Genomic DNA, 16,761 nt, shown 5'->3' on the forward strand with positions numbered 1-16,761 from the left:
ATCAGCTTGGCTCCAGTCATTTGAAGATGGAATACCTCTCTCTCCCTTTCCCCCTCTCTCTCCCTCTCCTTCCCTCTCTCTCTCTCTCCCTCTGTGTGTGTGTTTCCTTCTAATTCTGCCTCTCAAATAAAAATAAAAGTAAATCTTTAAAAGTCAACCTGGAAAGGAAGCCAGAAGGACTGAGTGTGCAGCCGGAAGCACACCTGATTCAGGAAATACATTTTCTTATGATGACGTTTAAGAGATTCTTAAACTGGAAATTATTATAGCTTGGTATTCTTAGATAGCGATATCTCTGCACTTTTAATTCGAAATAAATAAATTTAAGGAATCATTATGAATTATATTGTCTTATCAGTATGCAATAATGTTGAGGTCCCTGGAGGGAAAGATCAAGAAGTGTGCCAGTCAGCTGAGTGGTATGTCACATGCAACAGTGGCATTCACTTTTCTTAAAAATCAGTGTCTCCCTGTCCATATTCCACATGCGACACAATTTACCACCAGTTAAACATGTAAGCACAGAGAGTAACAAATCCTAAAAAGTCAACCATGGATTTTAAAAAAAAATGTAATTAAATTAGTCATTAGGAATGACCTTGCAAGTCAGATACCTGAACATCACAGGGAGGGACAAAGGCTCACACACCAACAGCTGCAGGGTTCCAGCGTCCTGGAAACCCTTTCCGCTGTGAGACTGCGGGAAGCTGGAGAGCCCTGGACTCCACTCTGCTCAGCTCCTGGAGCCTCCTGCCACAGGGGCTAACATGGCCACAGCTTCTTTAATTTCCCATCTGTCCTTTCCAAAGCTGTTGGAAGGCACAGATACATACTTTTGCTTTTGCAACAAAGCCCTTTGAGAGATCATAGAAAATTGAGCACTGACTCTGTCATCTCATTTCCTGGGCTTTTCTGGTGATGTTGTCAAAATTTGATATTGAAAGATTCCTTAACTGAAGTACCAAAGCAATGAGTCAATGTAAAATATAAATGAGCTGATATAAAACAGTGAGAGACGGGTTTTTTTTTTACCTGAGAGAACTGGCAGGTGGCTGCAGGATTAGCCTTCCTGGAGAATGTGAGCTGGATGACAGCAAGCGTGCTGTGACTGCAGAGCGAGTGGCGCACCTGCAGGGTCCAGGGCAAACGTGGCTGCGGTGACTGAGACCCACTCAGAGGACGGCATCTCCAGCACTCCTCTGTGTCCGCTCACTTATGCCAGCACCTGTAGTGTCCTGTGAGAGCATGTGGCCTCGTGCCAGCCTTGGCTATTAACACGGTCTCATTAACATGTCTAAAGTTTGTTCTGTTTCCCACCTGCTTCCCAAGGCTGCAATTTGCTAAAACAGGATGATTTAGAGACAGTAAAGTGTGAAGCATGACTTGGAATGGGACAGCTGTTTGACCTTATCTCCCCATGCAAAAGAGTGTGATTCTGGCTTTTCTTCAATAGGAGAGAAAATTAAACAAGATGCTACTGAAACTGGCTCTTGTTACGAATAGGCAATAGATAGCAGTGAAGGCCATGGCAGAGTTCAGCTGTTATTTGTCATGAACTGAATGTGACAGAATCAATGCTTATTAAACATAGCAATTTATTTGCATCTATGATAAATAATTGCATTTGGGGGGCCAGTATTACGGCACACCAGGTTAGGCTGTCACCTACAACAACAATATTCCATATAGGCACGGGGCTGAGCTCTGAGCTCTGGTTGCTCTACTTCCCATCCTGCTCCTAACTACTGTGCCTGAGAAAGCAAACGACGCACCTGCACCCATGAGGGAGACCTGGATGAAGCTGCAGCCTCCTGGCCTTGGCTATTGTGGCCATGTAGGAAGTGAACCAGCAGATGGAAGAGCTTTCTCTTTTCCATGTCTCATTTTCTCCCTATAACTCCACCTTTTGAATGAATAAATAAATCTTTATATGTGCATGCAAACTTATATTTTTATGTTGAATTTTTTGCATGTATGTGAAAACCCAGTGGGAACAGCATCAAAGGGCAAGGCGGGCTGCGTGCACACCACATCTGTGCCGGAAGGTCTTGTGTGGCAAGCTGCGGCTCCTTCTGAAAACTGTTGGCAGAGCCCCGAGAGCCCAGTGCATACACTGCATCTCCTGTGGCCTCAGGAGCAGGGAAAGCCATGACACTGAAATCACTTCATGCAGGTGAGTCTCTGCTATTTTGTTTGTTGATAAGAAAGGCACGTCACAGATTTCTGGAATTTCCTTCATTCTTTTTATTCGCTTATTTTGACCAACAGAATCAGAGACAGAATCAGATGTGCAGATCTCCCAGCCATTGCTCACTCCTCAAAGACTGCCACAGTCAGGACCACAGCAGGCTGAAGCCTGCAGACCCCTAACCCATAAGGTCTCCCAGGTGGACATCAGGGACCCAAGCACGTTGGACCGCCAACTGCAACCCTCTGGGTGCATCAGCAGGAAGTGAATAGGGCACTCTGGGCCATCACTTGCACAGGCCACGTCCCCAGGGGGGCCCAGACACTGTGGGGTGGGATGTGGGTCACGCCGGCAGCAGCCAGTCGTCCACCCCACAGCTTTCACTGAATTTGGCCTGTGGACACTGAGTCTTAGTGGAATTCAGATCCCACTACCTTACATGTCTGCTTGATAGTTTAGCTGTGGGCATCATTTACAAAGGCTGGAGTTTGCACTGCCAGGCACGTGGTCTGTGAGCTGCCCAGGGTGTCATTTTGCTGTGCAGTTACTTCTGACTTCCAGAGTCTCATTTACTTTTGGTTTTGCAACTTGCTTTTGATGAGATATATAAAAAAATAAAATAAAATGACTCGTCAAGGCTCACATTACAGAGATGTCCTTGCCTTTGAACTTTAGTGTCCCACGTCTGGAGTTGAGGTGTTTCAAAGCCACTTGTGTTACTTTCCTTTATGGGGAAAGACTGTAAGATACCAGTGCAACTTATTCCTTTCGTTGTGGAAATCCCGTTTTCTAAATTACTTGTTGAAAAAACAGTCTCATACCCTGGGAACTTCTTTGCTGTTCATGTGTTGATGAATCGTGAGGCAGGTCAGTGTTTGCTTAAACACATTTTCAAATGAGGAAATTACCAACAACAAAGCAGAAAGATGGAAACACATCCCGTCCAGCTATACACGCAGCTGTTACTTCCTGGTGCCCACAGGGGCCAAGTGTCCGCTGCACTGCAAACGATGCTGGAGATCTGGGTCCATCTGGCCTGTCTCCATGGGACAATACACCCCTGGCACAGCTCTGACTTGCTGCAACCCTAGCCTTCTTCCAGGAGGAGGAAAAGGATCAAGTAAGTTGTCCTCCTGGTCTTTAAGGATCTGAGGTTATGACTCAGCCATAACCCATTTGCTGAGGCTTCCACTCTCCTCCTTTCCCAGATGCCGAGACATGGCTCCCACATGAACACTGGCCAGCCGAGCTCTTACCCCAGCCTGTGGCCATGGTGTGTGCCCACAGAGATGGGTGCCTATACCTGCTTCAGCATCAGTGTGAGCAGCCTTCAGGGTGGCTGTGTGGGTTATGATGTGAGTGTCACCTCTTTAGAGGATCCAGGTGACAGGTGCACAGCTGCCTCTTTGTTGCCCTCACCCCGGTACCCACGTGTTCCATTTTGGAGATTCTCTGGCCTTGTCTGGCCACTGGTCAGTCTCCACATGTGGTCTTGGTCTAGGCTGCATCACAAGACCACAGTGATCCTGGCCCAGACCAGCCAGCAAGCTTTTGTGTCGGATGTGCACATCTGATAATTAAGTGATGAGATTGGCATAGTGGCAATCTAGGGAGTGCAATGGAGCAGTAGTCACTGCCACACAGCCCAACAGCGCTGTAGAAATCTTGGAAGCTGCTTTATTCTTGTACTGTTTAGTTACCTGAACTAGATATGGTTTCTAATTTCCTCAAAGTATGTACTTGGATACAGTTAAGTGAAAGCATCAGGGTAGCTCATTAGCATACAGGAAACCATCCACCAAAGGAGGCAAAGGGTTGGACTTGGTTCCCCTGAGGAGGGCAGCTGCTGTTGCTAGAGCTGGCGACGTAGCATTGTTCTGTCTGTCTGTTAGACACACGCCACGTCACAGAACACCAAAGAGGGGAGAGAAGTGGGTCTCCAGAGACTACCACATCCAGATCCCCAGAACTTGCCACTGTCTTGGGCTCTAAGTCAGGGGAATTGAGATGGAACAAAGGCTGCTAATTTTGAGATATTTTGTCAGTTTCCATTCTGCTTACTCATGCCTGTAACCTCGTCACAGCACAGAGCTGTAAGATGTCTGAGGAGCTGTGGCTGAGAGAAGGAATTGCTGTCGGAGCCAGCATGGCCGTATGATGCCACAGGAACAGGGCTGGCCACAGTCAGTGAGTTGTTTTTCAGCGGGGCTTTCACCACGTGGGCCACTAGCTAGGTGTTACCAGCACAAGAAAATGGCTCGGCCTGTGTAGATCATAGACAGTAGCCCAGAACCTCAGGCAGGCCTGCAGCCTGTTCACCTGGACCACCTCACACACCGTCCTGTCACTTCAATCACTGTCTACAGGAGTTTCATGTTAGCCGTAGCGCTTGCTGCCTATGAATTCCATTTCAGGGCATTAAAGATCATTCAAAACAAGGATGCTGTGGAGATGCAAGACTGAGAAAACCTTACAAGTCCAGTAGATTTGGCAGGTGTCCACATAGATCTCCCCTGACGTCATCCCAGGTGGTGTTCAGGAGCAGCTATCTAAAGTTGTTAACGTTGTGTCAGCATCAGAGTTCAAAGACGCATGTGTGTGCCACTCTCCACTATCCCAGCAGTCTCCTCATAGCCCCTATAACGTCCTTATTCCTCAGGCTATAGATAAACGGGTTCAGGAGAGGGGTGACAATGGTATAAAACACGGCCACCACCTTGTCCTGTGCAGGAGAATGCAAGGAGTGTGGCCTTGTGTAGGTGGACAGGGTGGTTGCATAGAACAGGCTGGCCACAATCAGGTGTGAGGAACAAGTGGACACGGCCTTGGACTGCCCCTTTCCTGAGCTCATCTGGAAGACAATGACAAGCACCCGTGCATAGGAAGCTATGATGGCCACAAAGGGCAGCAGCAGGATAATAAGCCCACTCAGGAGCACTGTGTACTCATACTGGGAAGTGTCCTGACACACCAAGGGCAGCAGAGATGGGACCTCACAGAAGAAGTGGTCGACAAGCCGAGACCCGCAGAAGGGAAGTTGGAATACATACAGCGTGTGCATGAATGCATTGATGGAACCGCTGGTCCACGCACAAGCCACCATGAAGCCACAGACCTTCCTGCTCATGAGGACAGAGTACCGTAAGGGGTGGCAGATGGCAATGTACCGATCATAAGCCATGAAGCCCAGAAGAAGGGCCTCGGATCCTCCCAGCCCCAAGAACACAAATGCTTGAATCTCACAACCCATGAAAGTAATGGTCCTGGTATTCGAGAGAAAGTTAGCTGCCATCTTGGGCACGGTGGTTGAGATGTACATGGTGTCGATGATGGAGAGCTGGCTGAGCAGGAAGTACATGGGTGTGTGGAGCCGGGCGTCCAACCGGATGAGGTGGATCAGGATGAAGTTACCTGTCAGAGCTGCTAAAAAGAGGATGGCAAGGACAGCAAAGAGAAGAACGTTCATCTGGCCATAATGGAAAAGACCAGAAAGTGTGAAATCTGTCCCAGAGCTTTGGTTCCCCTTTCTCATGGCTTAGATGGAGAATCCTGAACATGCGTGTGACGGAGATCACTGCTCCTGGAAAGAAAGCAAAATCACCACTATGCAACACAACAACACGCTGTACAGTCACTGGGACTGAGCAGCTCTCCCCATTACACAAATCTGGCTCTATAAGTAGAGAAATTGAAATACTCCTATTGTGATATAATTAAAATGAAAATAAAGTAAAACATTTACACTATTTATCCTCATGTATAGTCCCTCTGGGACTTCTCTCCAAGGAGACTGGACACGTCTCTCCCTCATGTTCTCATGTAAGTGAGCAGCAGAGTGTGATGAAGTGGACAGATGTACCAAGGACAAAGTGGACAGATGCACCATGGACAAAGTGAACAGATGCACCATGGACCATGTGGACAGGTGCGCCATGGACCAAGTGGACGGGTGCACCATGGACAAAGTGGACAGATGCACCATGGACCATGTGGACAGGTGCACCGTGGACAAAGTGGACAGATGCACCGTGGACAAAGTGAACAGATGCACCATGGACCATGTGGACAGGTGCGCCATGGACCAAGTGGACAGACGTACCATGGTTTTTAATACCTGTTTCCCTCATCCCTCAATTTGGAATTATGTTGGCTATGAATTGGAATAAAAGTCATAGGAACATTTGTGTGGAGTTATATTGCCACCCTTACATTTAATTAATTATTAATTTAGGGGAAAAGTCTAACAAACATTAGACAAACTAAATATATCCCAAAAAACTGTGCTAGTTAGAATTATATGGAACTAGCAACACAGAAGTGCTTTGTGTACTACTCTACAATAATTTCATGCCACATACATTACTATCATTACATTTCAATACACGTAAGACAAAAATGGCTTAAATTTAAAAAGTATATATATTTACAATGAAAATGATCCCTTTGAGCATATAGAATAAATACCATCAAATGGTAGTTCTGAATAAACATATTCACAACAATTCAATCTAAATTTCCAAATTATATATTTTTAGTCATGATGTAATTTTAGTTTTAAAAAAACTGTAAAAAAAACATCAAACTAAAAAGAAATAAGAAAACAATTTACAGAAGAGCATAAGATACAAATGTAAGGTTTTATAGAGACAAATATTGCAATAACTGAAGATAAAATAGAAAATAATTTTTATCTATAACAGGAATTACATAACTATTTACTTTGTGACAATATTTATGATATAGAATATTTGTTGTCAATCATATATACAAGGCAGGAAAATTGCTTTTAAATATAAGGATGCAGGAATGGTTTTGGATTCCTGGAGTGGTCATTTCATCATATGGAGATAACTCAGAATCATTCCTATTGATTCCTCAAAATACCTGCACCCAGAAATAAGAAACTTCTAACCAGAATACATAGGCCATTATGACGGCAACTTGATGCCTTAAACATAAAAGCTTGAGTAAATGGAGAATGTACATCTGTCTGAGTAAGTGGGGAAAGGTTGTACACAGATGATAAGTAAACAGAGTTGTAGCAACGCAGTCATCTGAAGCCCCCATCAATGCTATGCAAGTAAAACAATGTTACTGATCAATTCAAAAACACTGCATCAAGAACACAACCAAAGGTGCACAACCAACTTTTTGACTATGTGGTGTATTTTTTATAAAGATTTAATCACAAGGTTTGTCATTTTCCCTCTTTTGGACCAATAGTCTAATTTATAATTGGTATTTTTCTCCAGTAAATAGTACTAAACAGCAAATGCACTTTTGGTACAAGCATGTTCAACTATACATCCTTTTGAAAGCAATTTACTCTGATGAACACATAATCAAAGAGGAGAAAAAGATTTTTAATGATTAACCTATTGTTGCAATGTCATGTATTCAAAAATTAACTGGGAAGAATGGAGTTATGAACACAAACACATACATGATCACTCAAAGTTTGTGAAAAATCATAATTGTGTTTATACTTACTTCACAGATGACAGGTGCTGGGAGGAACATCCAGAAGACATTTAACCCTCCTCATTTCTAAGTGAACCCACCCAGTCTCCTCACCAATATGCAAAGTTACCTTCTTTGTTCAGATGAAATGCCAATTGTTAAAAAAAAAACTAAGATGTGATGGGTTCTATGCTACTGTATTCACCACTGCTACAAAAAGCACAAGCCAATCTCCAGCCCCAGAGACAAGTACAATCCATCCCACTTTACCTGGAAATATTCCGTTACAAGTAGCTTTGAATCTTACCCATCTAAACCAGTGTCAGCGTTCCTACTGACCATAACAGATCTGAAAACTAGTTTAAGATTATTAGAGTCATGCCCTAAAAACCCACCAATTGTTTTAAAAACAGCTTTATAAAGTAAGCAGTTCAATTTGTACTTCTTCTCATCCTAATACAGCCTCTGGTAGTCTCAACATTGTCTGCATATATTATTTTATCATTACCCTCCATGTTTACGTGTAATTTTAAATTATGGTTTTATTAAAATCTTTATTATTATAAATTGTTAAAGATGTCATATCTCATTACTGGAGTCAGGAACTGCATCATTTGTTAAAATAATCAGGAGATAATAACACACATTTCAGAACTCCAAGTGCTGGTGACAGCATGCACTGCCAGGGCGCTGCACACCTGCACGACGTCTGTTGATTCAACTAGGTGGATACACCTCCACCTAGTTGGGGTTTTGACATTCCAGAAACACTGATGAACATGATGATGATGTGCTAAGCACAATGATAAAATCTGATGCTAAAGCAAGGAATAGCCACGTCTCCCACCTAAACAGGACGAGGGAGATCTCCCGGTCACACGTCCAACAATGGACACAGTAACCCCATGTGCCCCAACCCCTCACTGCCCACCTCTGTCCTAGTGATCCTGGGAGGGCTCAAATCCAGCAGATAAAATAAATCACACATACATGTCATTATGCTTCTGTTGTCTTTTCAGGCTTCCTTGAAGTAACACCTACGTGAATCACCCAGCCCAGAATCAACCCAAACCAAAATTACTGGGCACGCAAGAGAAGTAACTGAACTCATTCTACAGAATCATTCAAACAAAACACATACCTTTAAATAGCCTTGTGAGACCTGTTTCCTGTGTTTATTTGACACAAGTTACTGTAAATTCCCCCAGGATCTCCCAGTTTCCTTCAGCATAAACTGGCCAAGCAACCCCTTGGGACGCTCTACCAGCACCTCATGGATAAGCCCTTTGACTCCTGCCAAGCTCAGCCTCCATGGCAAGACATAGCCTGGAGGAGAGACATTCTACGCTAGAGAGGCAGGTATGCAAGCCATTGTTCATTTTACAAAACAATCAATATTACAATCAAGTCATTGTCATATGTGTGTGTGTATATGTATATATGTGACAGTGTGTGTATGTATATGTGTGGATAGATAGATATCGCCTCTCACTTCAGAGCTATGGCTTCATTCTTCCAGGATTTTTCCCCAGAAATTAAGAAAGAAAAAAAAAAACCTTAAAAACGAATGAGAGATGAATCTAAACACAGGAGCAATTCCCTGCCACTCACTTGCAACAGTTAGAGGTCCCAGCAACTCCCCCTTGGATTAACATGTTTATCTTATGACTCAAAAAGACATGAAAATAGGATGACTTATTTAAGTAAACAAACTACTGAACGTGATGCATCTGAAAGGAAGTTGTAAACTTTTAAAACACCTTATTTGGAACACATTTTAGCAACTATTAAGATTATGGTTTATTATTCTGGCTTTCAATAACCTGGCATAATAAATTCAGCAGAAAATACAATTTTGACACTGCCAGTATGCTGGAATTCTTTGTGTTTCTGAATCTCAGGCTAACTAAGCTGAGTTCCTAATCAAAATGAGAGCTCACGTCTGTCCACACAGATCTCCTGGGAACACTTGGTCTCCTGGCCACAATTAAACCCAAATTTAAAAAAAAAAAAAAAGATGGTTCATTCCAACTGGTCTTTGGCTTCAGGACAATCAGCAACACAGAACTGATGAGGTGAGTTCAAAGCCAAAACAGTGTGATTACAGTAAAAGTGTTCAAAGTCAATATTTCAGCTTGGCTCTCCAGGGCTACGGTCAGCATTTGATATGCACATCACAATTCAGTTGTTTTTCAGGGAAAGGCCTCTTATTATTCAATCGTTCATTGGCTTATTCAACATAACTTATAGATTATTATATAAGCACCAGGAAAAACATGCAAGGCCTCTGAATCCAAGCAAGCCATTGTCCTCCTCCCAAGATGCCCACTGTGACCATGGGGACAATAGGTCAGCACTGCCCCTTGGGAGGGAGGTTCATGGGACAATAGGTCAGCACTGCCCCTTGGGAGGGAGGTTCATGGGACAATAGGTCAGCACTGCCCCTTGGGAGGGAGGTTCAGGGTTCACACTCATATGGACTCTATGGGCTCGGGCTGAGGGTGGCTCATCCCAACAGGCTGACTTGAGGGGGAAGGGATGATTGGGGAGACACATCAGATCCGGTGTTACTGAAGGCATGAAAGCTAAGTGAAGATTTTGAAAGTGAATTTAGACCTGGGTGAAAACGCAGCAGGAGTCCAAGTGAGTTGGGCAGCCATCACCCAACACTAGAACTATCTCAGAGCTGTTGGGGAGAAGTGTTACTACACAGATAAAAGTATAGAGAGAGAAAGCTGCCAGGGTATAACAGTCACCCTATTAAAGAAAGTTAGTTCTAATTGCATATTTCCATTTCCCATTTTTAAAAAGCAGAATAAGAGTTGTCATTTTGTCACAACTTCCTGTGAGCAGTGAGCTCCAATACTATACAGATTTTAAAAATCAAATGAAATTTGAGAAATTATACATGAACAAAAGTTTGAGGAGGAAATAGAAACAATAATAAAATAAATGGAAACCCTGGAGATGAAGAATGCAAACGCGGATACAAACATTAAAATGCAGGGACGTTTCTCCCTCCATGAAGTCCCCACCTGCAATATGACAGGAGCCCTTTCCCTCTTTTTTCCTAAACAAATCCTATTTTGCAAGCTAGAGCTGGCCGCGTGAAATTTTTGAGGAAAACTTTCATTTATAACTATTACTAATTTGGGGCTGATGCCACACGTACTGTACAAGGGCACATGATGCCACACTACGGTGAAAAGGAAGGAAGGAAGGAAGGAAAAAAAAGGAAGGAAGAGTGAGGAAGGGAGGAAAAGAGAGAGAGAAAGAAGAAAGAAAGAGTCTCACTGTGAACCCTGGAGATGCCCTTTGCTTTCTAGACATCCTTGCCTTCAGTGGGACTAGACAACCCATGAACTTATTTACACAAATTTAACAACTTGTTGTGTCCTGAAAACCACATAGTCGTGAACACAATCAATGAGCAGGAGGTCTAGGAAGGACAACAGCTGGAGAGGAGTGCCTATCTGTGCCTCCTGAGTCCAGAGTCAGCAGTGGAGGAGGAGGGAGCCCCTCTCTGTGTCCCCCAAGTCCAGAGTCAGCAGTGGAGGAGGAGGGAGCCCCTCTCTGTGTCCCCCAAGTCCAGAGTCAGCAGTGGAGGAGGAGGGAGCCCCACTCTGTGTTCCCTAAGTCCAGAGTCAGCAGTGGAGGAGGAGGGAGCCCCACTCTGTGTTCCCTAAGTCCAGAGTCAGCAGTGGAGGAGGAGGGAGCCCCTCTCTGAGCCCACAGACCCAGAGGCAGGAAAGGGGGATGGAGGAAGCCTCTGTGTGTACCCAAAGTCCAGAGTCAGCAGTGGAACATGGAGGGAACCCCTCTCTGTCCGCACAACCAGAGTCAGCAGTGGAGCATGAAGGGAGCCACTATCTCTGTCCACACAGAGTCAGCAGTGGAGAATGAAGGAAGCCCCACTCTGTGTGTCCCCACACCAAGTCAGCATAGAGGAAGCAGGGGTCCACTCTCTGTGTCCCAAGCCCAGAGTCAGCAGTGGAGCATGGAGGGAGCCCCTCTCTGGGTCCCCACACCCAGAGTCAGCAGCGGAGCATGAAGGGGAAGCCCTCTCCGTGTGTCCCCCAAGTCCAAACTCAGCAGTTGAGCACGGATGGGCGAATAGGGGTGGAGAAGGATCCCACTGGTGGCCCCACCAAGCCCATCACACATCTCTAATGTCTGTTCTACACAGTCACAGCTACTCTGAAATGAACGAGAGGAAATCTCTTCGCCTTTGAACAGATCTTGCCAGTCAAGTGCAATGCTCAAAAGCTGGGAACCAAAATAAGACCACATGTAACTGCATTCAATAAGAGCCACGCACTCCAACAGGTCAACTAGCAAAGGCTGCAAGCAAATGACATTTGCAGAATACACCAAGTCTGAGGAACTCTGCCCTGTTGAACACTCATATTTCAGATGACGGGAAGTAGACCCTTAACAGAAGAGCTATGCAAAGCAGCTCAGATGTTTCATGGGGCGTGCACACCCCACATCACAGGGCTGAGATAACCTCCTGAATCCACTGGCGAGTCCAGTCTGGTCAGAGGGGCAATGCTTCACAATCAGGGAAGAAGCCACGCAGTGCACAACCCACAGCAGACAGGAATGAGACCAGCACCTGACAAGCACAATGAGTGTCCAGGGCATCCGGGAGCTGAGGAACCCAAGCACGTGCTGGTGGGTGAAGGAGCCTCACCCACTGGGAACAACAATTCAGAATGAGCAAGTGAGATTCCTGTCCCCAATGAAGATGGCTCTTCCTATCGACTCTTCACACTGAGAGTGTAAGCAGCCCAGCATACTGCCCAGCAGCATGCAGCACTTACTGCAGAGAGGCCCTCCTGGAGCCAGCACAGCCCAGCTGTCAGCAGGCATTCCTGGAGCCAGCACACCCAGCTGCCAGCAGCCCCTCCTGGACCCAGCACAGCCCACACCTTGCAGCCCCTCCTACAGCAGCACAGCCGTGTCAGACCCCTCCCCAACACTGGAGGACAGCACTGTAGCCCACCGTGCTCACATAGAGGACAGGGGTAGCCCTGTGTGCAGTGTGGCCCAACTAGAACCCCAGGGTGCTGATGCTTCCAGCAGCAGGAAGCTCAGCCAGCTCACAGTGCCTGACTCTTCCACGATATTCAGTTCCGGGTTTCCAGTTGTCTTCCTGGACTCACATTTCCAGGTCAACGAGGTTCACCCAGAGATGAGCATATTTCAGCCCACATCAGTGGTGGCTGAACTGACTTCCTACCCAGAACACAGCGACCATCTCCCTGTGGGAACAGCAGGGACCCTGCACTGTGGGTGTCTGTGCTATGTGTCTGCCTTGAGTCCACAAAGCCACCTGCATCCTCAGAACTGTCAGACTCCCAGACCCTGCACTGTGTGTGTCTGAGCTGTGTGTCCAGCTCTAGCCCCTGACAGCCCCTGCATCCTCCAGCTGCCACAAACAGACCCTCAGCCCACACTCCCCACACATGGCCATCCAGGTCAAGACTCGCAGCTCAAACAAAATTACCCACAAATGCACACACGATGCCATGGCAGTGACAAAACAAGGAGCCCTAGCTGCAGTTTACCAAGAATAGAGAAAATAAGAGATTCCAGAGAGGAAACAGGAGGGCAAGGTTCCACACAGACACAGGACAGGGCCGTGGAGGAAGAGGAGAGGGAGGAAGAGGCAGGGAGGCAGGAGGCCTGGCCGTCAGCAGTGACTGCAGAGCCGAGCCCTGGTCCCCGGGTGACTGCTTCCCCTCCCTCCTCCAGACCCACTCTTACAACTGTCCTCTCACTACCTCCACACTGTGTGACCCAGCCGTGGAGAAAGGCCCGGCATGGTGGCAGGAGCTGAGCCCCTGCTGCCTTCCATGCCAGGGACACTGGCCCAGGAGGAAGGCTCCAGTACAGAGCCATCTGGGACAATACAGGGCACTGCCCCGGGACGGCCCAGGTTCCAGTCCTAAGACTGCATGCCTGGGGCCCCAGGATGGTCTGCCTGAGCCATGGCCCCTGCTACACCAGAGGGGGCTGCCTACCTTGCCTGATTTGCACAGCATGGGCTCAGGGAGGACCTGCCCTGCCCAGGTTGGACTCAGGTGACCCTGGGCATTAGTGTTGCAGCAGGCACCACTGCCCGCTCAGCTCGGTGCTCTGGCCGCTCTTCCCAGGGGCATGTGCAGCTGCTCTGCCAGCCTGCTGATCCAGCATGAATTCCCTCAGCAGGTGGAGGACCACGGCGGCAGGGGGGACATGGCACAGAGACAGAGGCCCCTACCAGAGCACCCCCTGCTGAGCCGAGCTGCCATGACCTGCTGCTCCCTCGATCCAGGCTTTGAGGACCAGGACTGTGGCCCTACACAGCCAGTGCCCTCTAAGGGGCCTCTAGGGAGTGTGCGTCCACCGTCCCCTGGGCTGGGACTGTTGAGGAGGACGTGCACAGAGACAGGCTCTCAGTAGAGAGCGGTTGAGCACCCAGGGGATTGAGGGCAGAGAATGCAGCCCAGCCCTCAGCCCTTGTCCATCACCCACCCTTGGCCTGCGACCTTGTCTTCAGATGCCCTCTGTCATGTCCCCCAACTTCTGCCCGGTCACTGACACACAGATCTACCACAACCAACGTGACATGACCAGTGTTGGAGAGGGGCAATTGTCAGTTGTGAAAATAAAAAAAGAGACAGACACAAGATAGAGACTACAAAATCAGGCAGCAGCCAGAGGGACATCCCTTCCTCTGAGGAAAGCGGTATACCTAGAAGGCTTGCTGCCTCAATCTTTACTGAAATGCTCAGGTAGCCAAATCTAGGATTTGATGCAGCACAAGCGTTGTTAGCCATGTCCCATGCTGATGTTAACCAAAGTTTCATGATCCGGAACAAACCGTGTGATCGTAGCACAGAAGTCAGGATGGAATGTCTCAAGGAGATTCAAAATACACAGTCCTGTGGCCTTGGGAGTCGTCCAGAACTGACCCACACCTGCAGGATTCAACCCTGGATCTTCGCCCAGAGCAGACCCACACCAGGAGCCCTGGACAATCAGCCAGTACAGACCCATACCTGATGAGCTCCACCTTGGGCCATCGCCCAGTACAGATCCATACCTGCTGACCTCCACCTTGGCCTTTTGCCCACTCACACATCATTGTGTGCAGTTTATATTTGGTCTCCAGAAGCAGCAGCCTGTGAGTTCAGGATTCCCGACACAGTCTCTCCTAGTCTTTCTTACAAGCCATGTTGTTACTTTCTGAAATAACCCATGCAAGGCCATGCTAGGTCAGAGCAGATTGCAGCTCCTGGAGAAACAACTGAGGGAGATAGAAGGAACTGCAGGAGCACACAGGAGCGTGAGCTGTGGAACACACGTGCTTCCTGTGGGAAGAGGCCTTGGTGGGGGCACGGGCACTGGGGAGCTGGGTCACACTGAAACACCAGGAACCCACAAAGGGACCAAGATGGACAGAAGCAGTCCTGGGGCAGCACAGCTCTGCCCTCCTGTGGTCAAGGGTGTGCATAACCAGAAGCTGAACCCAGGACAGCACAGCTCTGCCCTCCTGTGGTCAAGGGTGAACATTACTGGATGCTGACCCCAGAACAGCACAGCTCTGCATTAGCTTGTTCCACAGTGCACATTGCCAGAAGCAGATCCCAGGACAACACAGCTGTACCCCCCAGGTGATCCACACTGCACATTGCTGGTTGCATGCCCAGGTCAGCTCCAGCTCTCCCTGCACCTGCCATACAGGCCAGCTGTAGGACCAGTGGGCAGATGGCAGAGTGAGCCATGCTCCAGATCCTAGAATCCGCAAAGCCTGGGCACCATTGGCAGGGAATGTGATGGGCAATGCAGGCTCACAGCACATTTGACCCAGTCCTACCGATGGCAACAGAGTCCAGGACAAAGTGACCTCAGCTGTAGCAGCCTGGCTCTCCTGCTTACCCCTTCCTCAGCGCCAGGCTCCCAAGAAGCAGCCTCCTCAGAGCCCCCTTCACCTCCTTGTTCCTGAGGGTGTAGATGAGGGGGTTGAACAGGGGTGTGACGATGTTGTAGAAGAGGGTGAGGAACTTGCCCTGCTCCTGCGAGGCACTGCGGCCAGGCTGCATGTACATGTAGATGATGTTCCCATAGAACAGGGCCACCACGGTCAGGTGGGAGCCGCAGGTGTTGAAGACTTTGTGCCTCCCGGAAGACGACCGCATTCTGAGCACGGCACCCACGATCTGGCTGTAGGAGACCAGGATGAACATCAGGGGGCACAGCACGATGCCCACGGCCAAGATAAACACAGCACCTTCCATGATAGAGGTGTCCACGCAGGACATTCGGATCATTGCTGGCATCTCACACAGGAAGTGGTCCACACGTCGGTTCCCACAGCGAGGCAAGCTCAGGGTCACAGGAGACATGGCCAGTGAGTTGGCCACCCCACAGCCCCAGGCCAGGGACACCAGGCCCAGACAGACCCTCGGATTCATGATCACCAGGTAGTGCAGGGGCCTGCAGATGGCCACAAAGCGGTCATAGGCCATGACGGCCAGCAGCAGGCATTCCACACTGCCCAGTGCCAGGAACAGGAAGAGCTGCAGGGCACAGCCTGCATAGCTGATGGTCTTGTCACGTCCACTCAGGTTGTAGAGCAGCTGGGGGATGGAGCTGCTGGTGAAGCTGAGGTCCAGGAAGGACAGGTGGGTGAGGAAGAAGTACATGGGCGTGTGCAGGTTAGGGTCCAGCCGCGACACCAGGATGATGGTGCTGTTGCCCAACAGGGTGAGGACGTAGGCAATGAGGATGACCACAAAGAGGACCCTCTCCAGGCTGGGGCGGTCAGAGAATCCCAGCAGGATGAACCCCCCGTGGGTGCTGCTGTTAGACGCATCCATGTCCCTGCCCAGAAGCTGGGTCAGCCACCCCTGCAGGAGCAGCTCACATTGAAGGGGCACTGACCAGAGCCCATCCTCCCACTCTGCTGGCCACGTCTGTGACTCAAAGCTGGAACTGTCGCTGTCCTCTCTTCTCACCTTCACAACCTGGATGCTCAGTGCACAGGGGTCAGAGCTGAGAGGGGCCCAGGACACGGCCCCCAGTTCCTTTCAGAGAAAGGATCCTGCCATGTCCATGCACCACCT

General features: G+C 48.3%; 2 protein-coding genes across 2 annotated transcripts; both read right to left on the minus strand.

Moving 5' to 3' along the window:
* Positions 1-4,799: 4,799 nt before the first annotated feature.
* LOC121154260 (olfactory receptor 2AK2) lies at positions 4,800-5,720 on the minus strand. Its single transcript, XM_040977226.1, has one exon. The coding sequence runs from the start codon at positions 5,718-5,720 to the stop codon at positions 4,800-4,802; it is 921 nt and encodes a 306-aa protein (XP_040833160.1).
* Positions 5,721-15,570: 9,850 nt separating this feature from the next.
* Positions 15,571-16,515, minus strand: LOC121152813 (olfactory receptor 2W3-like). Its single transcript, XM_040974968.1, has one exon. The coding sequence runs from the start codon at positions 16,513-16,515 to the stop codon at positions 15,571-15,573; it is 945 nt and encodes a 314-aa protein (XP_040830902.1).
* Positions 16,516-16,761: the final 246 nt, after the last annotated feature.

Source organism: Ochotona curzoniae, unplaced genomic scaffold (genome assembly GCF_017591425.1).
Source record: "Ochotona curzoniae isolate NIBS_2020 unplaced genomic scaffold, NIBS_Ocur_1.0 contig_1, whole genome shotgun sequence".
Classification (NCBI taxonomy): Eukaryota; Metazoa; Chordata; class Mammalia; order Lagomorpha; family Ochotonidae; genus Ochotona; species Ochotona curzoniae.

Excerpts from the sequence above, each read along its gene's own strand:
- LOC121154260 (XM_040977226.1), bottom strand. The coding sequence starts at position 5,720 with ATGAGAAAGGGGAACCAAAGCTCTGGGACAGATTTCACACTTTCTGGT.
- LOC121152813 (XM_040974968.1), bottom strand. The coding sequence starts at position 16,515 with ATGGATGCGTCTAACAGCAGCACCCACGGGGGGTTCATCCTGCTGGGA.